General features: G+C 44.7%; 1 protein-coding gene across 4 annotated transcripts in view; it reads left to right on the top strand.

The window, feature by feature from the left end:
- The window catches only part of zbtb46 (zinc finger and BTB domain containing 46), a 65,992-nt gene extending 42,123 nt beyond the window's left edge, over window positions 1-23,869 (top strand). For 2 of the 4 annotated variants that reach the window (XM_074644087.1, XM_074644088.1), the window contains exons 4-7: window positions 9,352-9,633; window positions 13,960-14,282; window positions 15,642-15,684; window positions 15,795-19,226. In XM_074644087.1, coding sequence (XP_074500188.1) covers window positions 9,352-9,633; window positions 13,960-14,282; window positions 15,642-15,684; window positions 15,795-16,588 — 1,442 coding nt within the window. In that variant the 3' untranslated portion in view covers window positions 16,589-19,226. The other 2 variants (XM_074644086.1, XM_074644089.1) reach the window with 2 other exon arrangements.
- The last annotated feature ends 2,474 nt before the right edge of the window (window positions 23,870-26,343 follow it).

The following is a 26,343-nucleotide window of genomic DNA, read 5'->3' as shown; positions in this document are numbered from 1 at the left end:
ATATAACATGCGGTCCCCAGCTGGAATCAAAATAGAAACATTACGCTTCCGTGGTACACGCCTTAACCACTTGGCTATCAGGACACCTGGACTGGCAATTTTTGAGAAAATAAGACTTTTAAAGGATTTAAGAAGCAGAAACGACTGAAGTGTAAAAATCCCTGATTTACACCAAAACGGACGTCAGATGCACACACTGGTGTGTACATCCTACATTAGGTGTCTGTGTGCTCAAATGTTCAACAGTCGGCACGCTTGAAGGCACACGCAGTCGGTGTGGTCATACATTTTTTGCAGACGTTTATTGGTTTTGCAATCCTCTCCCGAATGTCCTGCTGGAAATGTGTTGATTTCACCAACTTTGTTTGGTTGTTAAACTTAAATTCATTACCAGGGAGCAGTAAAGAAGTAATTACGGCTAGTTAGTTGCCTCGAGCGTCTGAGCTGGTCAGTGTGAGTCCCCGCCCAGCATCCCCACCCAGTAGAGTATTGTCCTCCACTTTCCATTATCGCTCCTCTCCACCTCTCTCTCTCTCCCACCTCACCCTTCAAACACGACCGTGGACCGGGCCGGACAGGGCTTTTGGGCTCGTTCCCGCTCTCCGGTTCCTCCCCTTTGCATAAAGCGAAGACATAACCTCTCTCTTTCTCAATCTCTCCATCTCTCTCCCTCTTTGCTTTTAGCACAAAGCCCTGCGTGTCTGCCTTCCTTCCCCACCCAGCATTCTTTCCCCATGTAGACTTCTCCCCCGCTCTCTCTCTCGCTCTCTCTCTCTCTCTCTCTCTGTCGACTTCCCTCCTACCCGCCAACTCACTCAGCCTCACCTTACCTTTCATTAGCCCACTCTTTATCTCACACACTCACTCGGCTCGCTCTCTCTCCCCCTCCACTCTCCTATCTCGCCAGCTTTTACTCTCCCGATACTCTCTCTCTCTTTCTGTCTCATTCTCCCCCCCTCAGTTGCTTCGGCTTTTGTTTCTGATACATCTTCATTTATTCCTCTCTCTCTCTTCCTCTCTTTCCCTGCTGACCCTATTATTTTTATATTCTCTTTCCCTCTGCCATCACTCCCCCTCTCTGCCTCTCTCTCTCTCTCTCTCTCTCTTTCTCTACCTCCCTCCCACTCCTCTCAGTCCCTCTAAGCTGCATTAACTCCCCAGATTACCTTGAGCCCTGCAATCCTCCATCCCCCACGCACTCACCCGCTCCCTCTTTCCCTCCGTCCCTTCCTTCACTCATTCACTCGCTCACTCAGACTACGTCCACTGTCCACGCCAAGGCGGCTAATTTTGAAAACAAAATGTATGTTTGAAAAGGACTTCACATCTCCATCCACACTGAAACACTGAAACACAAACACTCACAACGCGATAAATATGTTCTTTGCTATTCTGCATCACTGGCAACATCTGGTAAACAATGAGACAGCCACAGCGGACTGTCACCTCCTGCTCGCCGTGGTCACCTATACTGTGTTTTACAGTTTTTCTCGATTGTTTACACACATTTTCTGAAAGCATGCCTCATACTCTCAGAACTCTACACACAAATCAAAAAACACACACACAATGGGCAAAACCCCTCAATTCTCCTGCAAAATGAAACTTTACATTCAAAACAATGTTATTTCTTCTCAAAATGGTATTTTGTTTTCAAATGACACACACAAACCATCATATGAATAGACATTTATAAGAACCAGTTGAACACTGATGTGCTCAATGTAAAACACTATGATGAATGGAAAACACTTCTTCTCCATTCATCATAATGACTTAGGCCTTTTTTTTGTTCAGTGTTACACTTACTACAGACAGTACATACATAAGTGTGTTGTAAAATATTTTAGAATATTGTTTTCATACTCAGAACACACAAATACACGGTAACAAATATATTTTATTTTCCCCACAAAAACAATGTACACAGTGTACATCCCAACCAACACAAAGTTGCACATACAGTGGTCTACATACAAAACAACAGAGGAATTTACTGTATACAGTTACAGTAAAAAAAAACGAAAAAAAAAACTATGCTGCATCCTCTCTTCTGTTTCGGTCTGGCCACAGCACCTCATCCACATCACAAGCAATGTTTGCCCTTTTATGCTAAAGCTCTGATTGCTAATTGTAACACTGTGTGACAGGTGTTTGCCCATGTGATGAGTCAGTGTGCATAGTAGGGCAATTGACTTTAGAATTTTGAATGACAGTGTGTTCCTTGTGAAAACGAGATTTTCTTCATGAAAATTGTGCCAAATGCAGAGAATTGTGTGTAGTGTTTTGAAAAAAGTGTGTTTTAGAACTGCAATTTGAGTGTAAAGCAGGAATTGTGCTTGTAGTTTAGCAGAATTGGTTCAGGGGGTTAGTGCATGAGTTACATGTTGTGGTCATTATGTGTCAAGTACCAGTATTTGTGTGTAAACAATTGAGAAAAACTATAATACGGCAGAATTCACTTTGCATATGTCTCTGTTTCTGTGGTTAGACAGCTGAATGAGCATGAAATAGCAATTTGATTGCAGGTCATCAAAGTTAACCAGGTGAACTTAACTCCGCTGTGCTGAGATGTCGTATTGTGTGATAGTGTGATGTCGACAAAGTGAGTGATCACAGAGAGGATTAGAGGCAGCAGCAAAGTTCAATAAAATCCCACTTTTACTTAACCTCCTCCAAATAAACTGTTCTGCCAAATAGAAATGGTTTGAAGACAGTTATGACACGCGAGTCAGTGGTACAAACACGTCTTTTGAATAAACTGTGTGAACTTATTTTCCCATCAGCGACCGAGTCGTCTTTCTTGAGGACTTTCAATTTTGCAAAATGTAAACATAACGAAACATGGCGAGAGAAAAAAGTGGCAGGGGCAATACGGCTTCAGTTCCTGACACAATGCCCCTCTTTTTTTTCCGGAAGTCTAGCATTAATTTCTGAACATGCCTAGCGTTAATTTCTGAACATACACACTGAGACAGTTTTAAAGCTGGACTGCACAGCTTTTGTCTCCCACCTCTGGCAGTGAGAGTAATTACAATATGGGAGAGACCGTAGCGACGGAGCAGCAGCTAGGAATATGGCGGACGGAAGCTACTGTACGGCGGAGAAGCGTCCAAGAAAAATTTCAGGAGTGAATCCTCCAAATAAAAAAGAAACTTGCCATTAGGGCTGTCTCGAATACCATTTTTTGGGCTTTGAAGCTTCGGTGACAAATATTCAAAGGTATTCAAGGCTTCGTAGCGCGGCAGGCTGACATGTTCTTCTGTCTGTCTGTCTGTCTGTCTGTCTGTCTGTCTGTCTGTCTGTCTGTCTGTCTCCATCTCCCCCGATTCAGTGCTGCTGCTGCACTACTGGACACATACACACCTCTACACACAAAAAACAACGATATCCGTCTGAGAATAACTAATTATAATCAATGTTGATTATGAATAATGAATAATGTTGTGGGAATATTCCTTATTTCATGGTCTATTTTTTGATTTATACTTTATTATTACATACTTATATAAAAACAAAACAAAAATAAAGAAGCATTTGAAGTGATTTGGAGGTCGATTACCATGGTAATGGTCGAAGCTTCGAAGCATATGGGTCAGCCCTACTTGCCATTCAGATGATGGATTAATTTTATAAAATGTGCAATGTAAGACTTGAAGAGAGCGCTCCTGTGGGCGGGGGGAGATGCGGCGAGCTCACCTGCAGGCTAGGGATGTGATGGTGAGGACATTTTCCCACCGGTTAATAAACTTGTGACAACACCGGTGTTACCGATTACACCGGACATTTTACAAGAAAAGATGAAGGTCAATATGTGTAGCGCGCTTACTTTGATCTTTAACGTCGGGTGGCTGTGTGTCTGGCCTCTCAGGTCAAGCTTTTGCTTTGTTTCTACCCGGCGCTGCTCCGCCGTGCATACTGGCTGTGACCGTTCCGTCCTCCGCATGGTGATTACCTCATTAATGTTATGGTTCCCTTATAGCATTGGGTTTAAATCTGAATTATTGCATAGGAGGCGCTTTTGCTTTTCGCTTCGATACCAAATCCTCCGCCATTGTCTTGTCTGTCAACTCTCTCTGGTCCTGTGTGTTTGAAATATGACTCCTGACACTTTCACTTTCAGTTTGTAGTATCCGACGTGGGATTATATATTGATAACACGGCGCTGATACGCCAAAATGAACAAAATGGGTTTTATTTCTGTAAAAGAAAGCAAAACGACGGTGCGGGCGCTGTGTACGTAATGTAATCGGTGTATGCCTGACCACCGTGTAACACCTGTAACACCGACTACCGCGGCAATTCTACTGTAGGCATACGTGCACCTGTGCGGAAAGTCGCCACAGACACCAGACACCACATTGCGAAATACAGAGAGCTTTCCCTGGCGGCAATAGGCTTAATTGGCACTATGTGAACTCGTTTGGCGAGAATGTATCGGATGTTCATTTATATGTAGAAGTCCAGCAATCCAGCTTTAAGCTTCGTTTTTGGGTGTCGAAAATGCCGGCGTAGCGCGGCCAAAACGTAGATAAAAAAACATGCATTTTCAAATTTAGCTGGCTTTCCTGTAGACGTTCTCTCAAACACTCACTTGCTCACCCCCACCCTCCCTCCCACAGCCTCTGTAACCTCCCCCTCACCTCTCCTCACTCCCCCTTCACTCACCCACCCACCCACACTCCATCACCCCACCGTCCACCTCTCACCCCACCACTCTTGCAATCGCTGTGCTCCTCTTCTCTCCTCCCCTCCACCCACACTCTCTCTTTTACTCCGAGCCCCCAGCAGTACCACCATCACCACCAGCACCATCATCTCGCTCTCTCTCTCTCCTCCTTGTCTTTTACCACTCTCTTCCCTCTGTCCCTCCCTCCCTCTAAAGCCTTCAGGCTCTGCTTGATTTATGCTTGCCCTCCCTATCCACACACCCCACCACCACCACCACCACCACCCACCCACCCTTCCCTATCTCTCCTGGAGGTTGTGGCCCGGCTAGTCCCTAAAAACAACAGAGAGGGAGAGCAAGTGAGTGAGAGAGAGAGAATAACAACCTCTTTTACTTTCCATCCTCCCTCCTTTTTAACCCAGCATTTTTTTCATTCCCCTCTCCCACACTGCTTTTTAAATTGCCTCTGAATTCTTGAGCTGTTTTAGTGCCTCACTCCCCCTTCTCTGCTGAAATTACTTTTTTACCCTCTCAAACTCTGGCATGCTGAGGAAGCAAGTTCCACCTTCCCTCCCCTTTTTGTCCACTCGAGGACAAACACGCACTAATCGCATGTCCAGTGCACGGAGACGTGAAAAAAAGACTTTCTCATTTGGTCGCTGTAACGTGGCGTAGACAATACGGCGAGCAGCAAAGTCTTGTGACAACACGGCTCTCGTAATGCCTTGTCCTTTTCAATCTCGGGCCGGCCGAGCCATTAACCAGGCCGACTTGGGGCAAGGGTTCTTTCTGTGTCACACACACATATAGCCTACACACACATAAACACACAGTGAGAGAGTCTTTCTCTTTTGTTTGCACTCCCATACTCAAACATGCACACAAGCCCTACTTTCTTCTCTGACAGCTCTCTTGTGGTCGACAAGCCTCAGTAACTCGTTGCTTAACCACCCTGGACTTTTTCTCTCCATTGTGTTTGGCTACTGTCTCTGTTGATTTGAAGGCGTGATGTGTGTGTGTGTGTGTGTGTGTATGTGTGTGTGTGTGTGTGTGTGAAACTGGAGGTGTAAAAGGAGTGTGTCCATCAGCAACCAGGTCATGATGTGAGCGTGTAGCGGTCATTTACATCCATTTATCTATCAAAAACCTGCATTTTTTGGAAAATGGAAACTCCCTCACACAACAGTGTTCATTTAGAGGGGAAGGAGGTGTTTGTTGAGACACACACACACACACACACACACACACACGCATGGACACACACTCCTTGAACGCAATCAGAACAGAAGATCACGGGTCAAACCGGGTCAGCTGACCCTACCCTCCCTTTTCAGGCCTTCTCTTTCCTCCTCTTTACTGCGTCAAAGCGGGCTCTCTAATAATACAACTCCCCTTGTGAAACACACACACACACACACACACACACACACACTTAACTCAGATATACAGTGCAGCCTCCAACCACAGCGCCATAAAACAGTATCTTCTATCCATTAGCCGTAACTCTCTCAATGGATGATAAATACAGTATCCCTCACAACACATTTGAAGTATAGTTCAACACACACATCTTTTATTCCAAGGCTTCCAAGTCTTATTCCGCCTTTGCTTTTTCCCACTCAAGCCCCCACATAGCTCGCAGCATCGCTCACGCGTGCACACACACACACACACACACACACACACACACACACACACACACACACACACACACACACAACACACACAAACACACACATGAACAAAGAGAACCACCATTTCCACATATTTGTCTCTCCTTTTAAAAGGGGGTTTTATTTAGCATAAATGTTGAAGCCAAGGGTGCCCGGCTACCATGGCAACCAAATTAAACGGAGGATCTCTTCAGAAAGCAGAAATCTAAATTATTCGGACTCTTTTATGAAGGGGAAAATGAAAATTCCCTTCACTGTACTGAGACCGCCGCACTGTAAAGGCAGAAGAAAGGAGGGGGAGTAAAAAAATAGATGCTATTGTTTTTTTGTATCTGACCATGCAGTTCAAAGCCATATCCCCTGCCATTGAAATTCATAGGTTGTCTCATGACAAGCAGTACGTTAACACTCAGCATATGTGTGTACAAAGGGATGATGTAACCGCAGTGTCTCTGAAACTCCCGATAAACCTATTGCCTCTGAAAAGACGCCACAATATGTGTGTCTGCAAATCCTCGGAGAAACCCGGCACACGTATGATGAAATCCATAAGCTGCGTGCATGGGATTAGGTGCGACTGTTTCTGGTGTGGTAAATGATTTTATCTGTCGGAACAGGATGAGGTTTAAGTAACACACCATCTACGCAGGGCCCGATAGAGCTTACATAAGTGAAGGAGGATTACGTGGTATATTCCGATTATGTGGCGCAGAAGCCTGTTTGTGGTCAGCCCGAATACTAATTTCTAATATCTCACGCTTGGTCTCGGAAATGCGGATAAAACCTCAGAAAGCAGGATACTTGTATGTTGCACGGCAGAGTGTTTGGCAGCAGGACGGAGAGAGTTCTCCGCTACAACGTGTAAAGCACAGATGTTAATTTCACACATTTTTCACAATTTTGACTGAAATCACGAAGCAATCGCCTTTCCGTAACTCAAATCTGCAGCGTGTGTGTGACTGAAGCATTGTTACTGTATGACTGCGAGGGGGGCGGACATGTTCCATCTGTGCATGCACGTGTCCAGGGGATGCTGGGAAAAGTGGTCAGGGGTCATTCGCTCGTCCAATGAACAGATGAGTGGAGGGAGATGGGGGTCAGAGGTGACCCTCTTTTCTCTCTCCCTCTCCCTCGCTTCCTCTCCTTCCATTTGTCTGCCTCTCCTTTCTCCACATACGTGTGTGTGTGTGTGTGTGTGTGTGTGTGTGTGTGTTTGTTGTTGGCCCACAGCAGATCTATGTTATTGATTGACTCTTGTGGCTGCTGGGCTGCCCACTGAAGGAGGGGGCAGAGCTCTAATGAATTCCTGCACCTCGTGCCCCTTGCGCCAACCCCTACACCCCCTCCTTAATTAACTTTCTGTGTGTGTGTGTGTGTGTGGGGCGGGGGTGTGCGTGGATGCATGTTTGTGTGTCTCTTCTGTGCTTCCTCCACAGCTCGACACCCCCGCTTTTTACACTCCCCTGCCTTTTTTTTTTTGCCTTCCTCTCTCTTTCTCTTTCCGTGCATGCCTCCTCTCTTCTGCCTTCATTCCTCCTACTTTATCTCCTCTTTTTATATCTTCCAAAGAGTAGTTTGATGGCCGCTGATTACTCCGTATGTGTGTCACTCTTATCTGTCGCGCCCCATCTCCTCCCCCGCCCCACATCGTCCTCAATATCTCACGCGTATCTCTACACCTTTCAGATCTACGCGTGTATGTGCAGCCGTGCATACAGAGTGTGTATCCATCCATCTGATCTGTGATCATTTATCTATACTGAGCATGAAAAATGACTGACACCGTGTGTGTGTGTGTGTGTGTGTGTGAGAGAGACAGAGTGGTCAACATTGACCCAGTAGGCTGTGAAGAGGCTGTATACCCATCGGTATTCCAGACGTGGAGGCAAACTACTGTCTCTGTCACCTTGACTCCCCCTGCAGCAGACGAGCTTCGGGCTGCACAGGAAACACTTAGCGCTACCTGACTCTAGTTAAAATGGACAATAGGGCTATTCTGTTCTCTCGCTCCCATTTTTTATTTTTCCACTCTTTCTGTCTCCTTCGCTTCTCCGTTCGTTTCTGCTCTCCGCGCCCCCGCATCACCCCTGTTTCTGTCTCCACTTTTGTTTATTCCCCATTAGCTTTAAGTGTGATTTTTTATTTTTTAGCTGTCATTGCACTGGCTTTGTGGAGCGGTATATATTATGAAGTCAGAAAGGTTTCTGTCCAGAACAATCACACATAATTACGCACACTCTCAAGTCTGCATTAGCGCTCAGAAGTTGTGTTTGTTTTAGGTGTAGACAAGCCGTTCTTTCAAAGTCTCCGAGCCTGTGATGTGCGCGATGTGTATTTTTGTCGAAGTCTTTGTTTGAGAAAAGCAACCTGTCATCAGTTAAATGTCAATTAGGAGGCAATGAAAGTGTGTCCATATTTGTGTGTGTTGAGCGGAGCTGTCGTCAGCAGTGTGGTCTGACAGTCTTGTAGATCTTACAGTGGAACCTCCAGCGACATGTCTACCGCTGACAGCTTCTCCACACACTCTGCTTTCAATGACACTGACGGCTAAACACACACACATAGAGACGTAACGCACACACCACCACTACCACTTCTCTCTCTTTATGATCTCCCTGTATTTTTGTTGACTGGTGATGATGAGGTATGTTAGGGAGTCGAGGAGAGAGAGATGATTCAGAGCGGTGACGCGTTGCTGCCGAAAACACTGGGTGTAAACGATGACTCGGCTCAGAGGTTTGAAAGAATTGGTTTAATATGCTGTTATCACTGTCGGGTAAAACCCTTAAATTGAAAAAAAGTGACAACTATTCAAGCACAATGTTGGATTTTTTTTATCCCCTTTGAAAAGGTTTCACAAATCCAAGAGTGGCATCCTATAGAGAGCCATGTAATCCCTCTAATTAGATTAAAACAATGCTGTGTGAAATGTTTGTCCCTCGCCACCTACTTGAATTCCCCTGCTTTAGTTTGTGAAGAGCCTCACGTTACGTCATCTCTTTTTTCCAGGGGCAGACGTGACCGAACCCAACAGCTCAGACAGCCGCGGCGAACGCCTCGACTTCTTCCTCAAACAGGAAGAGCCCCTCGCCGCAGAGCCCAGCTACCTGGGTCCCAACGAGTCGGAGGAGGCCGGCGGAGGAGGCGGGGGCGTGACCATCTCGTCCGTAGCCAATCTGAAGGCGGCGCTGATGAGTAAGAACAGCCTGCTGTCTCTGCGGGCTGAGATGATGGGAGATGATAACCCCTTGCTGTTCGAGTACCTGCCCAAAGGAACACACTCCCTGTCTTGTAAGTCACTATTTACTCACACTGTGCTCACACCCATTGTTCCTCTCACACACACACACACCTCATTATAACTTACCCAAACTGCTACTGTATTTTGGAGTACCTGCTCATGTGGTCACCTGTGAGATATAAAACATACAAGCTTTTGACATGAGTATCCACTTCCTCTGCTGCAGAGTATTTTCCCTCATCAGTCTTTGGATTACTGTGTGTATGTGTGTGTGTGTGTGTGTGTGTGTGGTGCCACTCGAGTGTGTAAAGAGTTTGTGTGGCAACGCCAGTGATGACTAGTCAGCGGTGACTCAGTGAGAGAACATTTTGCTGGGATCGCTCTCGCTTTCGTGAGAAAAATTTGTTTGGTTTTATGTGACAGTTTCTTTGTGCGTATCAGTGGGTCTACGGCTGTATTTTTCACGGCAGCAACATAACACAACAGCAACTGTTCAGCTATTACTGACTATATATTCAGCAGCAAAAACGATGAAGCGATTTGCTCTGATCAACTACGGCACAAACCGTTTACATCCTGTCAAAAGCACCTTCAAAATAAGGAGCATTTAAAATCGTATCCATAAAAATAACCATAAAATTAAGATAGAGATGTTAACATGTCAGATAAAATGGATTATAACAAACCATAGAAATGAAACCGTTATTATGTTTTTTTTTGTGATTATGCATATTACTATATATGAATAGTTTGTTTATAATAACCTTCCTCTTGTCTTTGAATGTCTGAATACCTCACCACATATGTAGCAACATATCAGCTAAGATCTTCCACTAAAAGCCTCCACTTACTTTGGAATAAACCATTTTCCAACCGCATCAATATTAGATTAAAAAAACATCCCTATTTGTGCTTAACTTGTCCACGTTAACAAGAGATTAGTTCCTTCGTTCAGTCCGTTTTTTTTCCTTCAGTGAGAAACTGTCAGCGTCTACATGTGTGTATCTCCGTGTATGTGTGTGTGTGCCAGCGTATATTTGCTTGAGTCCATGTCCGCGTGGGCACATTTGTGTGTGTGCGTGCAACTAGTGTGTTTGTGTCTCCTTGCTTTTACTGGCTAGTAATTGGATCTTTTGTCCCGAGTTGTGCCTGTCTTTGTGAGCGGAAGAAAAGCAAAGGAAGGGTACAACTCAGAGCCGAGTGATGCCTTTTGAGTTGAGCCCCACTCACCTATACAAAATAAAAGACGGGGGCCAAGACTGAATAGACCAAAACACACACACACGCGTTTGCAGTTGCGCGCACACGCGCGCACGTCACGTCACATCAACCCCCTTTGTGCAAGTGTTAAGTGTGTGGGATTGAGATGTTTCTGTTGGCTTAAAGAGGAGAATCAGATGCTGTCACAGCACAGATAGACAGCCTCACGAGCTCCAGAGGAGAGAAGAAGAAGACACACTTTACAGCTACACTCAGCCTTTACTATATCAATCGGAGAATTCAGAGAATGTAAATCATTTGCTATCCTGCATGGGAAAAATAACACGTCTTATGGCTGCATTTCAGTTGTTCACCAAAGAAACCTCAGGGAGGTTTTTCGGTTAGCCAGACCCTATTTTGAATTCACAACACAATAGGGGTTGGGGAAATGGGCTCGTCGCGATGGCCAACAGCCTCCCCTCCCTCTCCGGGTCTGTCCCTGTGTCTAAATGAGGACAGAAAATAAACAAACACTGTACCTCAGATTACTGGGCGGAGGATAAGTCTGCCTGGTTTGACAGATCGCTGCTCCCTCCCTCCATTCAGCCCTCTTTCCCCTCTCCTCCCTGCTTCTCCTTCACCCCTGCTTAACATCCTTCCTGTCCTTTTTTTCCCTCCTGTACTCCCCCTCACGCCATCCATCCATCCATTTCTCCTTCACCCCTCCTTAACACTCATCCCTCACACTCTCCCTCGCTCCCTCCCCTTCTGGCCGGCTCCTGCAGTTCCTCCCTATTTGTCTCCCTCCCGTCTCTTTCCCCCCTTCTTTTACTTCGGCTGTGGAGCATCAAAGTGCGTTGGTTTCAAATCCTGGGAAAGTATTGATCTAGGCAGAGAGGAGGTGGAGCAAGGTCACCTGGCCCAATTCAAGAGAGACCACTGGATATCAGCAAAAGGCCCCCTCCCCACCTCCCTCTTCCTGTTTCTCTCCTTCTCTCTTCTGTTTAATAAAACATGCTTCTCCTAAAGATTCATACATCCAAAATTGGAGAATTAATGTCCTACAGTTTAACCGTTGAATACAATTCAAACCGATCCGATCTTGTTGACGAAGGCCTGCGGCGGCTCCTCTCGTTGCACATCCTTTGCATGGGACACGCACCGCACCCTCCCAGCATGTGGAATGCCAAACTCCATTGGCACAGTCTGTATGTCAATCAGCTTCCTGAATCCAATTAAGATCATTGGGATTTGGCCCCGCTACCCCCTTTTGTGCGTCAGCCAATCAATGCCAGACAATGGATTTTGCCGGACCGTCCCCGCGCACCTGTCCACGCTGCCACCGCGCACCGGCTCTAAAGAACATCCAATTAACTACAGGCATCATACTGACATTATTGAACTTTTCTCTCTGCCGCCTGCTCTCATCACTTCACATCTACTTTTGAACATTGACTCACTTCGTACAGTTAGCTCCCAGTGGCTCCATAGCTACTCTCCGGAGGGTTTTTATTTATGATTGTGACACAAATCTGGTGGAAGTGACTTTTCAGATTGAAAATTTGGCTCCTATGTTGCAACAGCATACTCTCTGCCTCCCTTTTTTGAAACGCAATAGGAAAGGAAGAACAGCAAATGTAAAGGTAGATAAAGAGATTTTCCATTAAAGGTCACCTAATCCACTAAACTTTACATGCAAATCCAGGTTTTTTTTTCCTTCATCATTAAAACAATAAAAAGAGAGTCAAACTGTCCAGAGGGAGTGCCATTTAACGTTTATGCCGTGGTGAACTCCTCCTAACAGACTTACCGAGTTTTAGTTGATTAGCTATTGGGAATTGGTCAGCCAGCTTACAGTAATTGCCTCTCTAAAGCCTAAACAGACCTGACAGGTCCTGACCCCGCTCTGATTGCAGGTGCAGGAGAGCACGCAGGTTGTGTTTTAGTTTCTCTAAATGTGTTTAAGTAATTCTCTACATTAATGTCGTGTCGCTGTGCAGTGAGTCAGCCTGCTGTTATTTGTATTCTTTACATCTTGCCAGACACGACTGCAATATTAAACTCAAGTGAGACGAGATTGCAAAAAAAAAAAAAATGACAGTCATATGATGGAATTCTTCAAGAAGCTCGAACCGAGACTGTCGACGTAGTTCTTCCGTGATTTCCTGAGAAGTGTCCATTTGTTAATGAGCTGCTCCCTCACACCTGTAGCTCATCTCCTTACTCTCTGCCTCCCCTCTTAATGTTGTTCCTCCCGTCGCTGCCGGGGGTAGGGAAGAGGAGACGGGGAGTTAAAGCATTTGTGTGTGTGTTCTCAGTAAGTGGGAGTGGGGAGTGTCGGGCGCGGTAGTTTAACATTCCAGGAATCCGTCCACGGTCGAGCCTCATGGTTGTGTGATTCTGTCCGTTGTGCAAAGGAGGGCAATGAATGGCTAACCCACTGCATAACTCTGGAGACATTCCCCAAAAAAACGCTGCCCACACTCGCACATACCCGCATACGCACACACACATATCCAGAATAACCTGCAACACTTTGATTCACTATGAGAAAAGAAAGAGATGTAGCAGCTAATGGTGATATTAATGTAGCAGAAAAAAAACGCTTCAGTGTGAATAGTTATAGAGAGCTAAAGGCTCTGTGAGAAATTTGAAATTCTTCATCCAGCGTGCCTCAACTTGTTGCCGGTAAACATCTTACATGGTCGATGTAGTCGTCCTTTACCCTGCGTGTACAAAAAGTCTTCACTTGAGCTGCAAGATGGCTCCTCTCCAAAACAATCTCCCTCCACGCTACAGAGGATCCTCGAGCCCTCTCCTTATATGCATTTTACTCTCTCACACAAAACACACACACACACACACACACACACACACACACTGCCATCCTTCTGCGCACGCATGTGGGTGGAAGGAGAAGGAGAGCAGAGGAGCGAAAGAAGCCGAGAGAGAAAGAGAGAAGAGAAGAAGCCCTAGCCCTTTCCCCTCGGCTGGTGGAAAGTGAAACTTCAGAGTTTTTCTTCCTCCCCCTCTCCGTAGTGTTTGATAGTGCAGCACTGGCAGCCTCTGTGTGCCCCCCTGCCCACTCTCTCCCGTTGTGTTCTGGTGGCCAGCTGCTAGCAGAGTTGCAGTTGTACGTGAGTGGGTGGGTGAGACTCGTTTCCTGTGCTCCTCAGGGCTCCGCTCCAACAACTACTGCAGCACGCTCCGGCCAGGGGCCACGGGGGCCACTATTCATAACAAACAGGGGGCTGGTTCCTCTCCTCCTCCTCTTCCTCTTCCTCTTCTTCCTTCTCAACCATCACCACCACCACCACCACTACCGCCATCATCATCAACATACTACCCACCCACTCCACCCACGCCACTGCACCCCTCTGAGCCTCGGCCCCTGGAGGCCCCCGGTCTGCGGGCCGGGGCACCCCCGCTGCGCTCAGAAGGGTCGGACATGGAAGTGGAAGAGGCCCCCGAGGGCCCGGAGCCCTCCACCTCGCCTGAGGTAAGCACACAGAGCCTGGCTCAGCTCCAGGGCAGAGGCTGCTCTCTGGGTAGCGCTCCTCCAGTCAGATAAAAAGTTTGTTAGAGTAAGAGGAGATGCATGTAGGGGGGGCAGCTTCACCCTGTTTCTGTAAACACACGGAGGGGGGTTGAGGCGACGGAGGATAGAAGGTGACCGGTGACGTAGTGGGAGGGTGGGGTCTTTATGATGGGGGTTAATGGGGTTATTTTTCATCACTGGAAAGCCTCCGCTCAACCCCTCTCTCTGTATCTCTCTGTGTGGAATCTGGCATATTTCCTGCTACACTGTTTTCTTTTGTTTGTCTTCCTTCTTCTGTATGCTTTGTTTGCTTTCTCCTCCTTTCAAATTCTTCACTCTTGTCTCCCTTTTTTCATATCATCTTTTTCTTTTTTAATATAGCTAGACCCGAATTCACCTTCAAGGCCCAGGAGTCTTTGCTCAGCATTAGCGGTAACGTAGTTTACAGCGGTTACATTAGAGATGACACATCTGGTCACAATGGCAGCGCGTGCTCATAGATGGCAGATAACGGGCAAGGTAGTGAGATGGGACTGAGTAGAATCAATACAAGTAGACAATGAGAGGTTTGCTCTCGCAAGCCCAGGAAATTGTTTGTTCTGTTCGGTGTGTGTGTGTGTGTGTGTGTGTGTGTGTGTGTGTGTGTGTGTGTGTGAATGAGCGTGTGGGCGTGTGTGTGAGCGTGGCGGTATGAGCATGTGTGGATGTGAGTTTCGTGCCAGTCTGTGTGTGTGTGTGTGTGTGTGTGTGTGCGGGTGAGCGTTTTAGGAGCAGCATTTGATTTCAGTGGACCTGCCTCCCAACAAGCCTCCCTATCTCTGCGGACAAGCCATCTGTTTGCCCAGTGCATGGTGTTCTGTTCTTAGAGAGGAGGAGGAGGAGGAGGAGGAGGAGGAGGAGGGTAGGGGGGAGGAGGGGTGAAGGAATGGCAGGAGTAGATAGAGGAAGGATAGAGTTTAGATGGGATGTAGATGAGAGAAAAGAGAGGGGAGAGGTGCACCTTGCTGTATCAGGCAGATAATATTATTAATACTGTAGATCAACCTAACTGCTTATTCTGCGTCTCATAGGACGTCTCTAGCATCCAGGAACTGTCAGCTATTTACTTTTTTCTGTTTGCTTGCTAATCTCTAACAATTTATTTGTGTCTTTAAATCATTCTAATCTCTCTATGTGTTCTTTTTTCATGTCTTTGTTTTCTCGTGTGTGAAAAAAAAAAGGTTGTCTTCACCTGCCTGCCTCCTGCATGCCCAGACAACAATCCATACAGACTGTATGAATGTGTGTGTGTTGTCATAACGGGGTGTTTTGTGCTTACAGGAGGGTGTGAAATATAAAGAAGACAGGAGAGAATACAGCACAGGTACGGTTCAGGCTTTAAACTTGAAGTATGTCACTTAAAAGACTCGAGTTTGTACCTTTTTTTTTTTATTTCTCTCACGTTCTCTCTCGCTTTTCTTCTCGCCATCTCAGCCTTGGAAGGTGACCAGTCTCCCGTCGAGAGGGATCAGATGGGCGATGAGAGCTGCGCTGGTGGCTCGGCTGTGCCTGCGTCAGTGTCCGAGGCTGGCAGAGGGACTAAAGGGCTGGGCGAAGAGGCTGGGTCAGGGACAAGAGTCCTGCCAGAGCCTGGTGCCTGGCCCTCGCAGGGGTTTGCCTGCTCCCTGTGCAAACGGCTGTTCAGCAGCCTGGAGCATCTCAGGGAACACGAGTACCGCCACACCCTGTCTCTGATGGCTTTGTCCCTGGACTGGCCCAGCTTTCGGGGTCCCCACCACCAACTCGCCCAGCCCCATCACCAGTCACAATCCCACCAGCCTCTCCACTTCCACCAGCCTCTTTACCGCCCCGCGGCGGCCGAGCCAACGCCGGCGCGCTACCTCTGCTCCCAGTGCCCCGCCAGCTTCACCCTCAAATCCAACGCTGACCGCCACGAGAAGACCATCCACTTCAAGAAGAAGCTGATGCAGTGCGCGTACTGTCTGAAACACTTCCGAGACCGCACGGACCTGCACAGGCACCTGTCGTCGGTGCACTCCAAGGAGCGAGGGCACACCTGCCCCGCCTGTGCCAAGGCGTTTAGCACCCAGAAGAACCTGGCGACACATGTGAAAGTGTGCTGCCAGGTGGGGTCGGTGCCAGGAGCCGTGCTGGGAGGCGGCACTGGGATGGAAATGTCTCAGGGTGGGGTTATGGATTCACTGTGGAGGCTCTCTCAGGAGATGAAAGTTGACAATCATGATCTCAGTATCAATGTGGAAAATTGAGGCTTATGTGCACACATTCATACCCATCAGTCAGCAGCGCGTCCTCACTCAGTGTTGTACGTTCATGCCAAAAACGCTCTGTGGCGTCACTGCACTGAGAAGGGAAGAACTCCCTTAAAATCATATAAAATCTATTGACATGATTATAAACACCTATAGGGACACCTCTCTTTTTTCTTTTTTTTTACAACTTGTTAAATATATTATTTTTTAACATGAATTGACAGCTTACATGTCAACAATGCACACTTGCTATGCAAACATGCTCTGAAATTATAAGTAGTTTTATAAAGTTGTCTTTGTAAATAGTTTACACTGATTGGACCCATTGACAGGTGAATAACTTTCCGTGGCGGTGCCGGGTGGAGAGACGCTGTGGCGTCTTTCCGCCTCACCACCCCCGACCTAAACCACTCGTCTGGCTCTCCGTCACCAGTCACCAGTCTGACTAAACTCTTCTCTCCTTTTTAAGGCAGAGAGATCTTTATCTTTGTGTCCACCACTGCATTAAGGGCACAAAGACTTCTCAGGCTTCACTGTGATCTCACAGCCCACACAACCACACCACCTGCAGGAACTTTGCAGAATCGCAGCATTACAGCAAAATCAAATCGGATTATATCTGTTGCCGGTGGTAGTGCACCTCAACAGATATTAAAAAATAGAATAAAACTGAATTATTTTTTTTTAAAACACTGTGTTTCTTTAATCTGAAACTCAAAGAAAAAGCGTAACTGTATCACCATCCCCACTGGACACGTAGGTGCTCGTCCTCAGTCATCACTCTGACATGATTACCTTCAGTCAGCGCTGTCAGATCAGTGCAGATGGAGGGGATGTGCCGAACGAGACAAAGCCAGCCAAAACAATAGACCAGTAGCAGCTCAGATGGGGGGTTGGGTGGTGTCATTTTCTCTCTGTGTGTCCATCTCCTCTGTCCCAGATCTGTAAGTCTTCTAGTGGCTGGAGCTGGACAGTAATTGGTCCTTCGCGGCTCCGGCCCTTCTTAACCCCTGACCTCTTCATCTGAAGAGGAAGTGTGGACCGAAGGGGCAGATGACCCTTAAACCAGATGAGCTTAGTGATGTCACGGCTGCAGACAGATAATGTTATCTGGGGAAAATGCAGGAGAGGAATAAGGGAGATGGCGGAGGGTGTTGCAGAGCTGCATGAACACTGGCTTCAAAATCACTGCTAATGTAAATTCACACCAATTTCTGCCAAAAATATTCTCCTCTTGAGTTTACAGCAGGCCTGCGACTATAAACCGAGATATTTCCTGATACAGGATAAAGGTTTATTGTGTGTACACCCATACTGTGAGTACTACACCCAAAGGGAAGAGTTTCCCTCTAATGTCCCACGGTCACTCCAACACATAGAACTGTAGTTTCTATGTGCTCAGTAAAAGCAGAACTGGTGTCTATTGGGAAAATTTGTTGTGTGTGTACGTACACACAGGGAACTCCCAAATGCCAAATCCTTTCCAATACAAAATCCCATCTCTCAGGTAGCACCTAGTGTCCTCGCCAGCAGCTGAAACAGACTCAGAGAAGTCAGGAACTAATCAGGAGAAATGGCAAATACTGCACGGCTGTTGTGTGGATTTCTTTTTTTTTTAAATATGTGTTGTTGTAAATATTGAAAAATATTTCATTCTAGATTATATAATTTTCTCCTCGAACAAAACAAACCCATGTACTGTACACAGATATGTACTTTTCTAAACAGAATGAGATTCTGCTTGTAGTTTGTACGCTGTAATTAAACTGTGATGGAAAATAAAGTAAAACCTCTCTGTAGTTTTTATGTGTCCTGCACATCATCCACACGATCACAAATACTCCTTTCCTTGTCTTTGCATTTTAACTTGCCGCTCTAAAAAATCTCAAATGTGTTGTGCGGTTGATGTGTACTTGCATGTTTTTGTGCTGTCGAGTGTTTAATCAGAGCAGAAGTCGGTTTGCAGATGGAGGTAATTATATTATATCTCTTTAAAGCTTCGAACCCTCAGCTGTGTGTTTGATCCCCCTCCTTTATGTACAGTAGTTGTGTTGTGCTTGTGTACTCATAAATCCAGTCCTGATCCTTGACTGTAAAGTTTCTCACACACACACACACACACACACGGTCTGTTTACTTGGATGCCCTTCACCTGGCTTAACTACCATTTAAGTCTAGACCTTGAGATAATTGGCTTACTAGACCTCTACACGAGATTGGGACACGGTATTAACATTAGTTTTATTTTAATTTCTTTGTTGAAGCCTTCCTTTGTGTGCGTCTGTGTGTGTGTGTGTGTGTGATTTTATTTCCCAATCCTTCTTGTCGTCTGTGTTTGTCTTTCCGTCTGTGTTTTGCTGTCCGTAGCAGAGACCCTCTAGAGCAACTAAGGCAGACTGACTGTTGTGTGTCGTGTTTATAGTATCTCTTTGCCTTTATTGCTTTAGTATGGAGGAAGAGCTGTTGCCAGGGCAACTGTAGCTTTGACTGGGATCGGGGTGGCCATGGGAATTGATGGTACATTTCTAGACCATGCCGCTAATTAAATGCAATAACTGAAAAGTGACGTCTCAGTTTATTTAAAAGAAGAGCTTCTTTCAACGCTAATATTTCTTTTTCTTCTGTTTTTCTTCTGTCCCCGCAGTGAACGACTTCACGGTGATCCGTAAAAAGTTCAAGTGCCCCTACTGCAGTTTCTCTGCTATGCACCAGTGTATCCTAAAGAGGCACATGCGCTCCCACACCGGCGAGAGGCCATACCCCTGTGAAATCTGCGGCAAGAAGTTCACCAGGAGGGAGCACATGAAGAGGCACACGCTGGTGAGTGCAGCTATGCGGTCACCAGTAGGAGGCGGTAGATCAGACCGTACTTGCCAACCTTGAGACCTTAAAAAAAGGGAGGATTTCAAAACCAAAGCAGGGAGGTCTGGGGGTCAGAGTTTCAGAGACTTTGTTTCTTGGGAGGGTTGGCAAGTATGATCACACCATTTACCAAATAAAAAACGTTGAAATTATGTGTTTCCGTCCAACAGGTCCACAGCAAAGACAAGAAGTACGTGTGTAAAGTGTGCAGCCGAGTCTTCATGTCGGCAGCCAGCGTTGGAATCAAACACGGCTCTCGGCGTCACGGCGTCTGCGCCGACTGCTCTGGCCGGGGCATGGCGGCGCTGCTCGACCACAACAGGGAGGTGGGAGGGGACATCTCTCCGGAGGAGGAGCTGTATCCCGGCGACCGCTTCCACGACGATCAGGCGGAGTGCGACGGCGACGGAGAGGGGGAGGAGGAGATGATGGTGGAAGGGGACGGAGAGATGATGGGAGAAGGGGAGGAGGAAGGAGGGAAGTGGAAGGACTCGGGGATGGCCGCCGAGGCACACGGAGCACTGGACAATGAGAAGGAGGAGAGCGACTCCTCGGCACAGGAGGGGGAGCAGCAGAACGGGAGCGAGAGGGACTTCGCCTGGATCTCCTAGAATCCGCCAGTCTCCCCGTTAGCGACCAATCTCTGAAGATCTCTTGCGATCTCTCGGGCAGAATCGTCTGCTCTCTTTACCCATTCGTCCCAGCGTGGGCGGGCCTTCCTCTGAACGGAAACGCTGTAGGGTGACGCGCGACAATGATCTAAAACCATTACGAGTAAACACGCTCCAAATGCACACACATACACACACACACGCTATTCTCAACCTTGACTGCCATAGTGGAAGAAGAAGAAGAAGAGATGGCTCGAGTGCGAGGCTTTTTCTGCTTACCTCCTTTACTTCTGATGCAGTGTTTTTGTGTTTCTTTTTTCTTAAGGGTTCAGGCCAGAGTCCGGTAGTTTTTCTACTCTGTCACAACAGGAATCAACGAGGACGCTGCCAAGGACACGGCCAATGCTAGACTGCAACTTTGTATGTTTGCCATCACAATCACCATGGAAACCAAGGATCACTGACAGTGTAGGGAAAAAGCCAGGAGGGTGGGGGGGTTGGGGGTGGTGTCTTGGTTCCACCTCGGCTGTAATGTTTCTGGGGAGAGTGTCTCTCTGCGAGTGAAGGGAGAGTCTAAATCTATTGCAAAGCTCCGTGTGTGTCAGAGGACCGGGCAGCCCGATGGCACACTGTCGACGCAGAGTCCTACTGCCACAGACTTGCACTTTAATGACAACTGACTCCTATCAAAGCCCTGAACCCGTGGTTTACATTTTTGATCTGATCTTTACTTACCTAAACAACTCGGTGACCGCACCTACCTTTAAGGATATACTTTATGTCCTCTTGACTGTTATCACGATATAGAAATCACTGAATCTTTGTGCAGATTGCTGTTTATATATAGCCTATGCCTTTTCAGTGGGGTCCTTAATCCTTTTCTTCACTTAAGTTTACCACACGGTTTCTATCAGTCCATTCCAACAAATACTGGAGATGATGTACATACGATTTTTGGGGATTTAAAAGGGGAGAGTATGTGTGAGACAGAGAGAGTGGATGTCAGAGTTTATACACAACGTGGACTTTCTGCTTTCCCTGATCCAACAATGGATCCACGTGACCTTCGCTGTTGACTCTTTCTGTCTCTCTCGCAGTGGAGACTGTTATGATCGGACCTGAGAGCCACGTCTCTCACACCGAAGGAGGAGCTGTCTTTGTTTTATTTTTTCTTCAGTTTTTTTTTTCAGTCATGTAATTCTAGTTTCTCAATACAGAATATGCACCCTCTTTCCATGGTTTATCTTTATTTTGGTGATTCATTTTCTCCGGCTTTGTAAGGTTAAAACAAGAAGAGGATCAAAAATTGTGCTTGAAATTTCCGAGTGTGATATTCGTAGAGAGTGTAATATTAATTTGTTTTGTTTAACGGCTATTTATTGAAAAACTTTCTTTATGGATTTCTTAATTTTTTTGAGAAGTCATTCCCTCCTCCCTCTCTTTCTCCTTCTCTCTCTCTCTTTCTCTCTCTCTCTCTCTCTCTCTCTCTCTCTCTGGGTGTGTGTGTGTGTTGGATGTGTGTTTGTATGCAAGAATGTGTCCAAAAAAAAAAGTATCTTGATTTCCTAAGATTATTTCCATGTTTTCGGCGATGTTATTGACAATTCAAGTGAGGCAGACGACATGTCTTATTATTATGATTATCAGAACAATGGTTACTGTTGTTGATGTTACTATTATTAATTATTATTAAGTGCTGGATGCTAAGCTTTATTGTGTGTTCCTTTTTTTGATATTTTATATCTTGTATAAGAAAAAGAGCTTTTATACTTTGCCTTGTTGTGGACAGCAAGCCATAAGGCTTTTATCGACCTTTTATTGTGCCAGTTTACGCTTTTTCTGTCGTATTTGCTTTTTTTACCAAGCGGGGGGAAAAACAACTTCACTGTCAAACTTCTCTGTTAGATATTGATTGAAACATATATTCCGCACACGCTTTTGCATCACTAATGTACACTAATTGATTAATATCGAACCAAAAACAATCTTGTATACATGAAGTGCTTTCGTTTCACAGTCTGTGTGTGCAGGTGCTTTTTGGGGATTTATTGTTGTGGTTTAAACAGTTTTGTTGTTGGGTTGTTTTTATTTTTTTGAATTTATTTTTTTAACCTGTCACTATTTGTCACAGTTTTGAAAAAGTGCACATGTTATGGTATTATTGTGAATATGAAGAAGGGCTGTGTGAAAGGACCGGCTAGCTCTTGAAGATCGCATCTTAAAACCAAGCTGATTTTTTTTTTTTTTGTAGTTTCTACTGTCTCAGCGCATGAAAACACAATCACGTAGAAACGCAGCACGCAGATAAAACGCTCCTCTTGGACAGTGTTCAGTCTACATGCTGTGTTTCTGTTCGCCAATGTTTTACTGGCTTCAATCGAGTTCATTTATTTGAAAAAAAGGGAAAGTGAGCGCTGCAGTAGTAACTCTGGGACACATTTTGTTGCCTGTCTGCTACAGGTGCCATGGACTGCACTTCCCATAACCCCCCCACTGACAAATACAATTTGATTTGTGATGCTTTCTTCATGTCTGGCAACTGTCTTTATTTTATCTGTATTATTTATTGCTTTTGTTTGACCCATTTATTAACATTTTTGGGTAGAAAAAAAAAAGAAGAAAGACAATGGGTTTTAATGAATGTCAATGGTGGGTGTGGAAGGAGCCCGTGATCGGTGACAAATCTCTGTCCTGTGGTGCTGTTGTGGGAGACATCTGGATGTATGTGTGACTCCCCCCGGCCCTGCGCTCTTCTCACGACCTGTACTGTATGTCTTCTTCCTCATACTGGGTTGTACTTCAGGAAAACGTCCGCCATCAACCCCTCAATATGTGCCTCAATGACATTTCACCCGTGTGCTTGTGAGAGCGAGAGATGGATATGTGTTTTTTGTGTCGACGGATAGAGATTACTAAGATCAGTTAAGAGGTGCAAAAAATGTTTTTCGAGGATAAAACAAAGAGACAAATCATGATGGGCGACTCGATTCTCCTTCCCACCGTGTGTTGATGACCTTTTGTGCCCTGATTCTGTGGTCTTAACTGCATGCCTGTGCTCATTTTGTCATACCAAAGCGACGTCTTCGGCATCTGCACACAACTTGTCTCATTCCACACGATGCAAAACTGGAACTGTTTGCTCTACTGCAGATGAATATGGGTATTCTTAGACGTGTACAAATTGCAATCCTCATTTAGCCTGTATAGCTTGATTCACACGTGCAAATCATGAAGCCATAGATATGGGTATATCTATATTATACTATATTTCAAAAATTGGCGCTTTTTACTTTAGATTTTGTTCTTCTACTAAGAGTGATGTGTGTATACCTTCATATATATGAATTTATATTACTATTATATATTATTTATTTTCTCAAGTTTCAGAGGGTCTTTGATTTGTAAAAGGTCACACTTGAAGCTTGAGGTTTGTTTATTTTCATTGGGAATATTGTTCAATATGATACTGACTTTATATTGATGATTATCATAAACCTGTGTTTGTAACAAAATGTGTTAAATAATCAAAAAAACCTGTCCTGTTTTTACACCTGTTTTTGTTTTTCGGGCAGATTTAAGTGCTCTTGTGCAGATTTTTTTTTTCTTTTTTTTTTTCGGTTGATAGTACTGATCACAAAACATTTTTACAGCCAACCATGAGCCTCCTGTTTTGATGTTGGGGCTGGCCCAGCGGCCGTCCAAGCCTCTTTCTAACTTCATGTTTAGTGGAAGAATTAGCTTGACTTTTATTTGCAAAAACCAATCAGTCTCAATAAATTTTGAAATTGCTGCTGTAAAGAAGTGACACATGTGTGCTGTGCCTTTTGTTGGGAGGGTTGATGGGACTAGTGTTGTCGTGATGAAGAGGGTGTAGGGTATGCACATCCAAAACACTTCAACAGGTGCTGCTGGATCAGAAAGAATCAAGGTAGCAGTCAAACAGAAGAGCTGCACGCTAAAAGCTCCCAGTAAGTTTAACTGTGCAACGTTTCGCCCACATGGGGGACAGAGCACGCCTTCATGAACAAAAAGAACTAAAAACAGCAAGATTAATAGTATACAAGCATAAATGAAATAAAAACATATATAAGCATTTCTTCAGGAATACAGGCGATTTCAACACCCACATATTAAATGCAATACACAAGAGGCTTGGTCAAATATGAATCACCGATTACAAAAATCATCCAAAGGAGGATCATGAAAAATACTACATAAAAAATACAAAATAGAAAAAAAAATTACTCGCCCAAGAAAAGGTTGTTTTTAGCAATACAGACAGATTCAGCCTTGCAGTTATCTAGTTATCTTTGTTTTGATCCCTACAACCCGAACAAAAATTGGACAAAATGAAGATCAACAAAAATAAAAATAAACTTTTTTGGAGAGACAATTAAAATCTTTAAGAGATTTGTAAATGTAGGATAAAATCTGTCAATCATACTTAGAAAAAAACTCTTGTTTTCTCAAATATAATCACTTTAAAAAAGATTTAAGATCAAAATCAAAAATTTAGGCCCTCAGGTGATCGAGTATTAAGAGTAAACATATAGAATTGCTCTCTTTTCAAAAAGATGTCGTGGATGTCCCCGCCCCTTTTGGGGGTTTTCACATTCAATCCCAATGTACCTCAGTGTGGATGGGTCATGTTTTAGTGAGTTGAAATGCACAGATATAGGTTTCTTTTGATTGTTTCTATTGATCAAAAGAAGGGGAGGGGACATCAACAAAAAAAATTAAGTCTAATATACATCACAAATCATAGATACTTTGGAAAAAAAAACATTATCCCAGAAACTACTATTTTGAAATAGTAAATAATAGTAATATATTATTGACCAGAAAAGAGAAAAATGTATAAAATATATGTTTTTTTCAGGAATACAGGCAAATTCAGCTTCTATCAACACCTACATATTAAAGGACCAATATGTAATAAATTGACTGTAATAAATCATAAAATGTCATCAGAGATTAAAGAAACATGCTGAATTGAAATACTGGTTTCTCCAATAACAATGCTGTATGATGTCCTTTGAATATTTCCACTCCGGTCCGTAACGTCTGTTTTTGTTTTGGATCGTTGTGTTTCCGTCCACTGCCCCTTTCAACATCCCGTTGCCACACATGAAACTAATTGACACTCAAACACATCCTTCTGCAGCCATGGAAGCCAGCAAACGGATTAGATCAACAGAGATAACACAACATTAGATCCTACTTGACCTGAAAAGCCTTTGTACATCTCTCTGTGGTCCGCGTACAGCTGGGTTATCAAGGCAGCGACCTTTTGAGACACACAGCCGGTGAAGTGATTCTGACTACTGCTGGCCAGAGGCTAACGCGGTCTTTTCTAGAAGGTAATGCCCAAATTGCAAAAGATTTGCACTAACTGCTCCAATGTTTTGAATTTGGACTGCTGTTACTCATTCTAAACGGGAGCTGTCAGTCCAACTCTACTCATTGCTCCTTTAAACACCTACATATTAAATACAATACATAAGAGGCTGGGTGAAATATGCATCACAGATTACAAAAAACATCCAAAGATTGATCATGAAAAATACTACATAAAAAATACAACATAGAAACACAGAAAAGGGTAATATATTACTCACCCAAGAAAAGCTTGTTTTTAGGAATACAGGCAGATTCAGCCTTGCAGTTATGTATTTAAAAAATGGGAGAAAATGAAGAAAGTCAAAGGGAAGGTTGCATCAACAAAAATAAATATACAAATAAATAAAAATAAACTTTTTTGGAGAAGCAACCAAAATCTTTAAGATATTTGTAAATATTGGATAAAGTCTGTGAAACATACTAAGAAAAAATCTCTTTAAAAACTTTAGGGCTGTCCTCGACCAAAGAAACTCTTAGTCGACTAACACTCATACGATTTTGTCGACTAAGCGATTATTTGATTTAATTGATAGATCTGTAAAACTGAGTTTCTCCACAAAGAATCACACAAAAGCACCACTTTAAATCTTGTGTTTACCAGAGATGTGCTCATAAGTTTATTGGAAATAAGTCATTCAGCATGAAAATAGAATAAAAAACTTAATCGTTGAAAGAAATCTTAGACTAAGACCAAAACGACCGATTAGTCGACTAATTGACTAAGATGGGGGGTCTAGTCATCACTAGAAACAAAAGAAACCTGTATCTGTGCATTTCAACTCACTAAAACATGACCCATCCACACTGAGGTAAATTGGGATTTAACGTGAAACCCCCCAAAAGGGGCGGGGACATCAACATCTTTCTGACATTTTGATT

This window comes from Sebastes fasciatus, chromosome 8 (assembly GCF_043250625.1).
Source record: "Sebastes fasciatus isolate fSebFas1 chromosome 8, fSebFas1.pri, whole genome shotgun sequence".
In the NCBI taxonomy this organism is placed as follows: Eukaryota; Metazoa; Chordata; class Actinopteri; order Perciformes; family Sebastidae; genus Sebastes; species Sebastes fasciatus.
The sequence above is the reverse complement of the archived record's forward strand: the minus strand, read 5'-3'. Positions and strand labels throughout refer to the sequence as shown.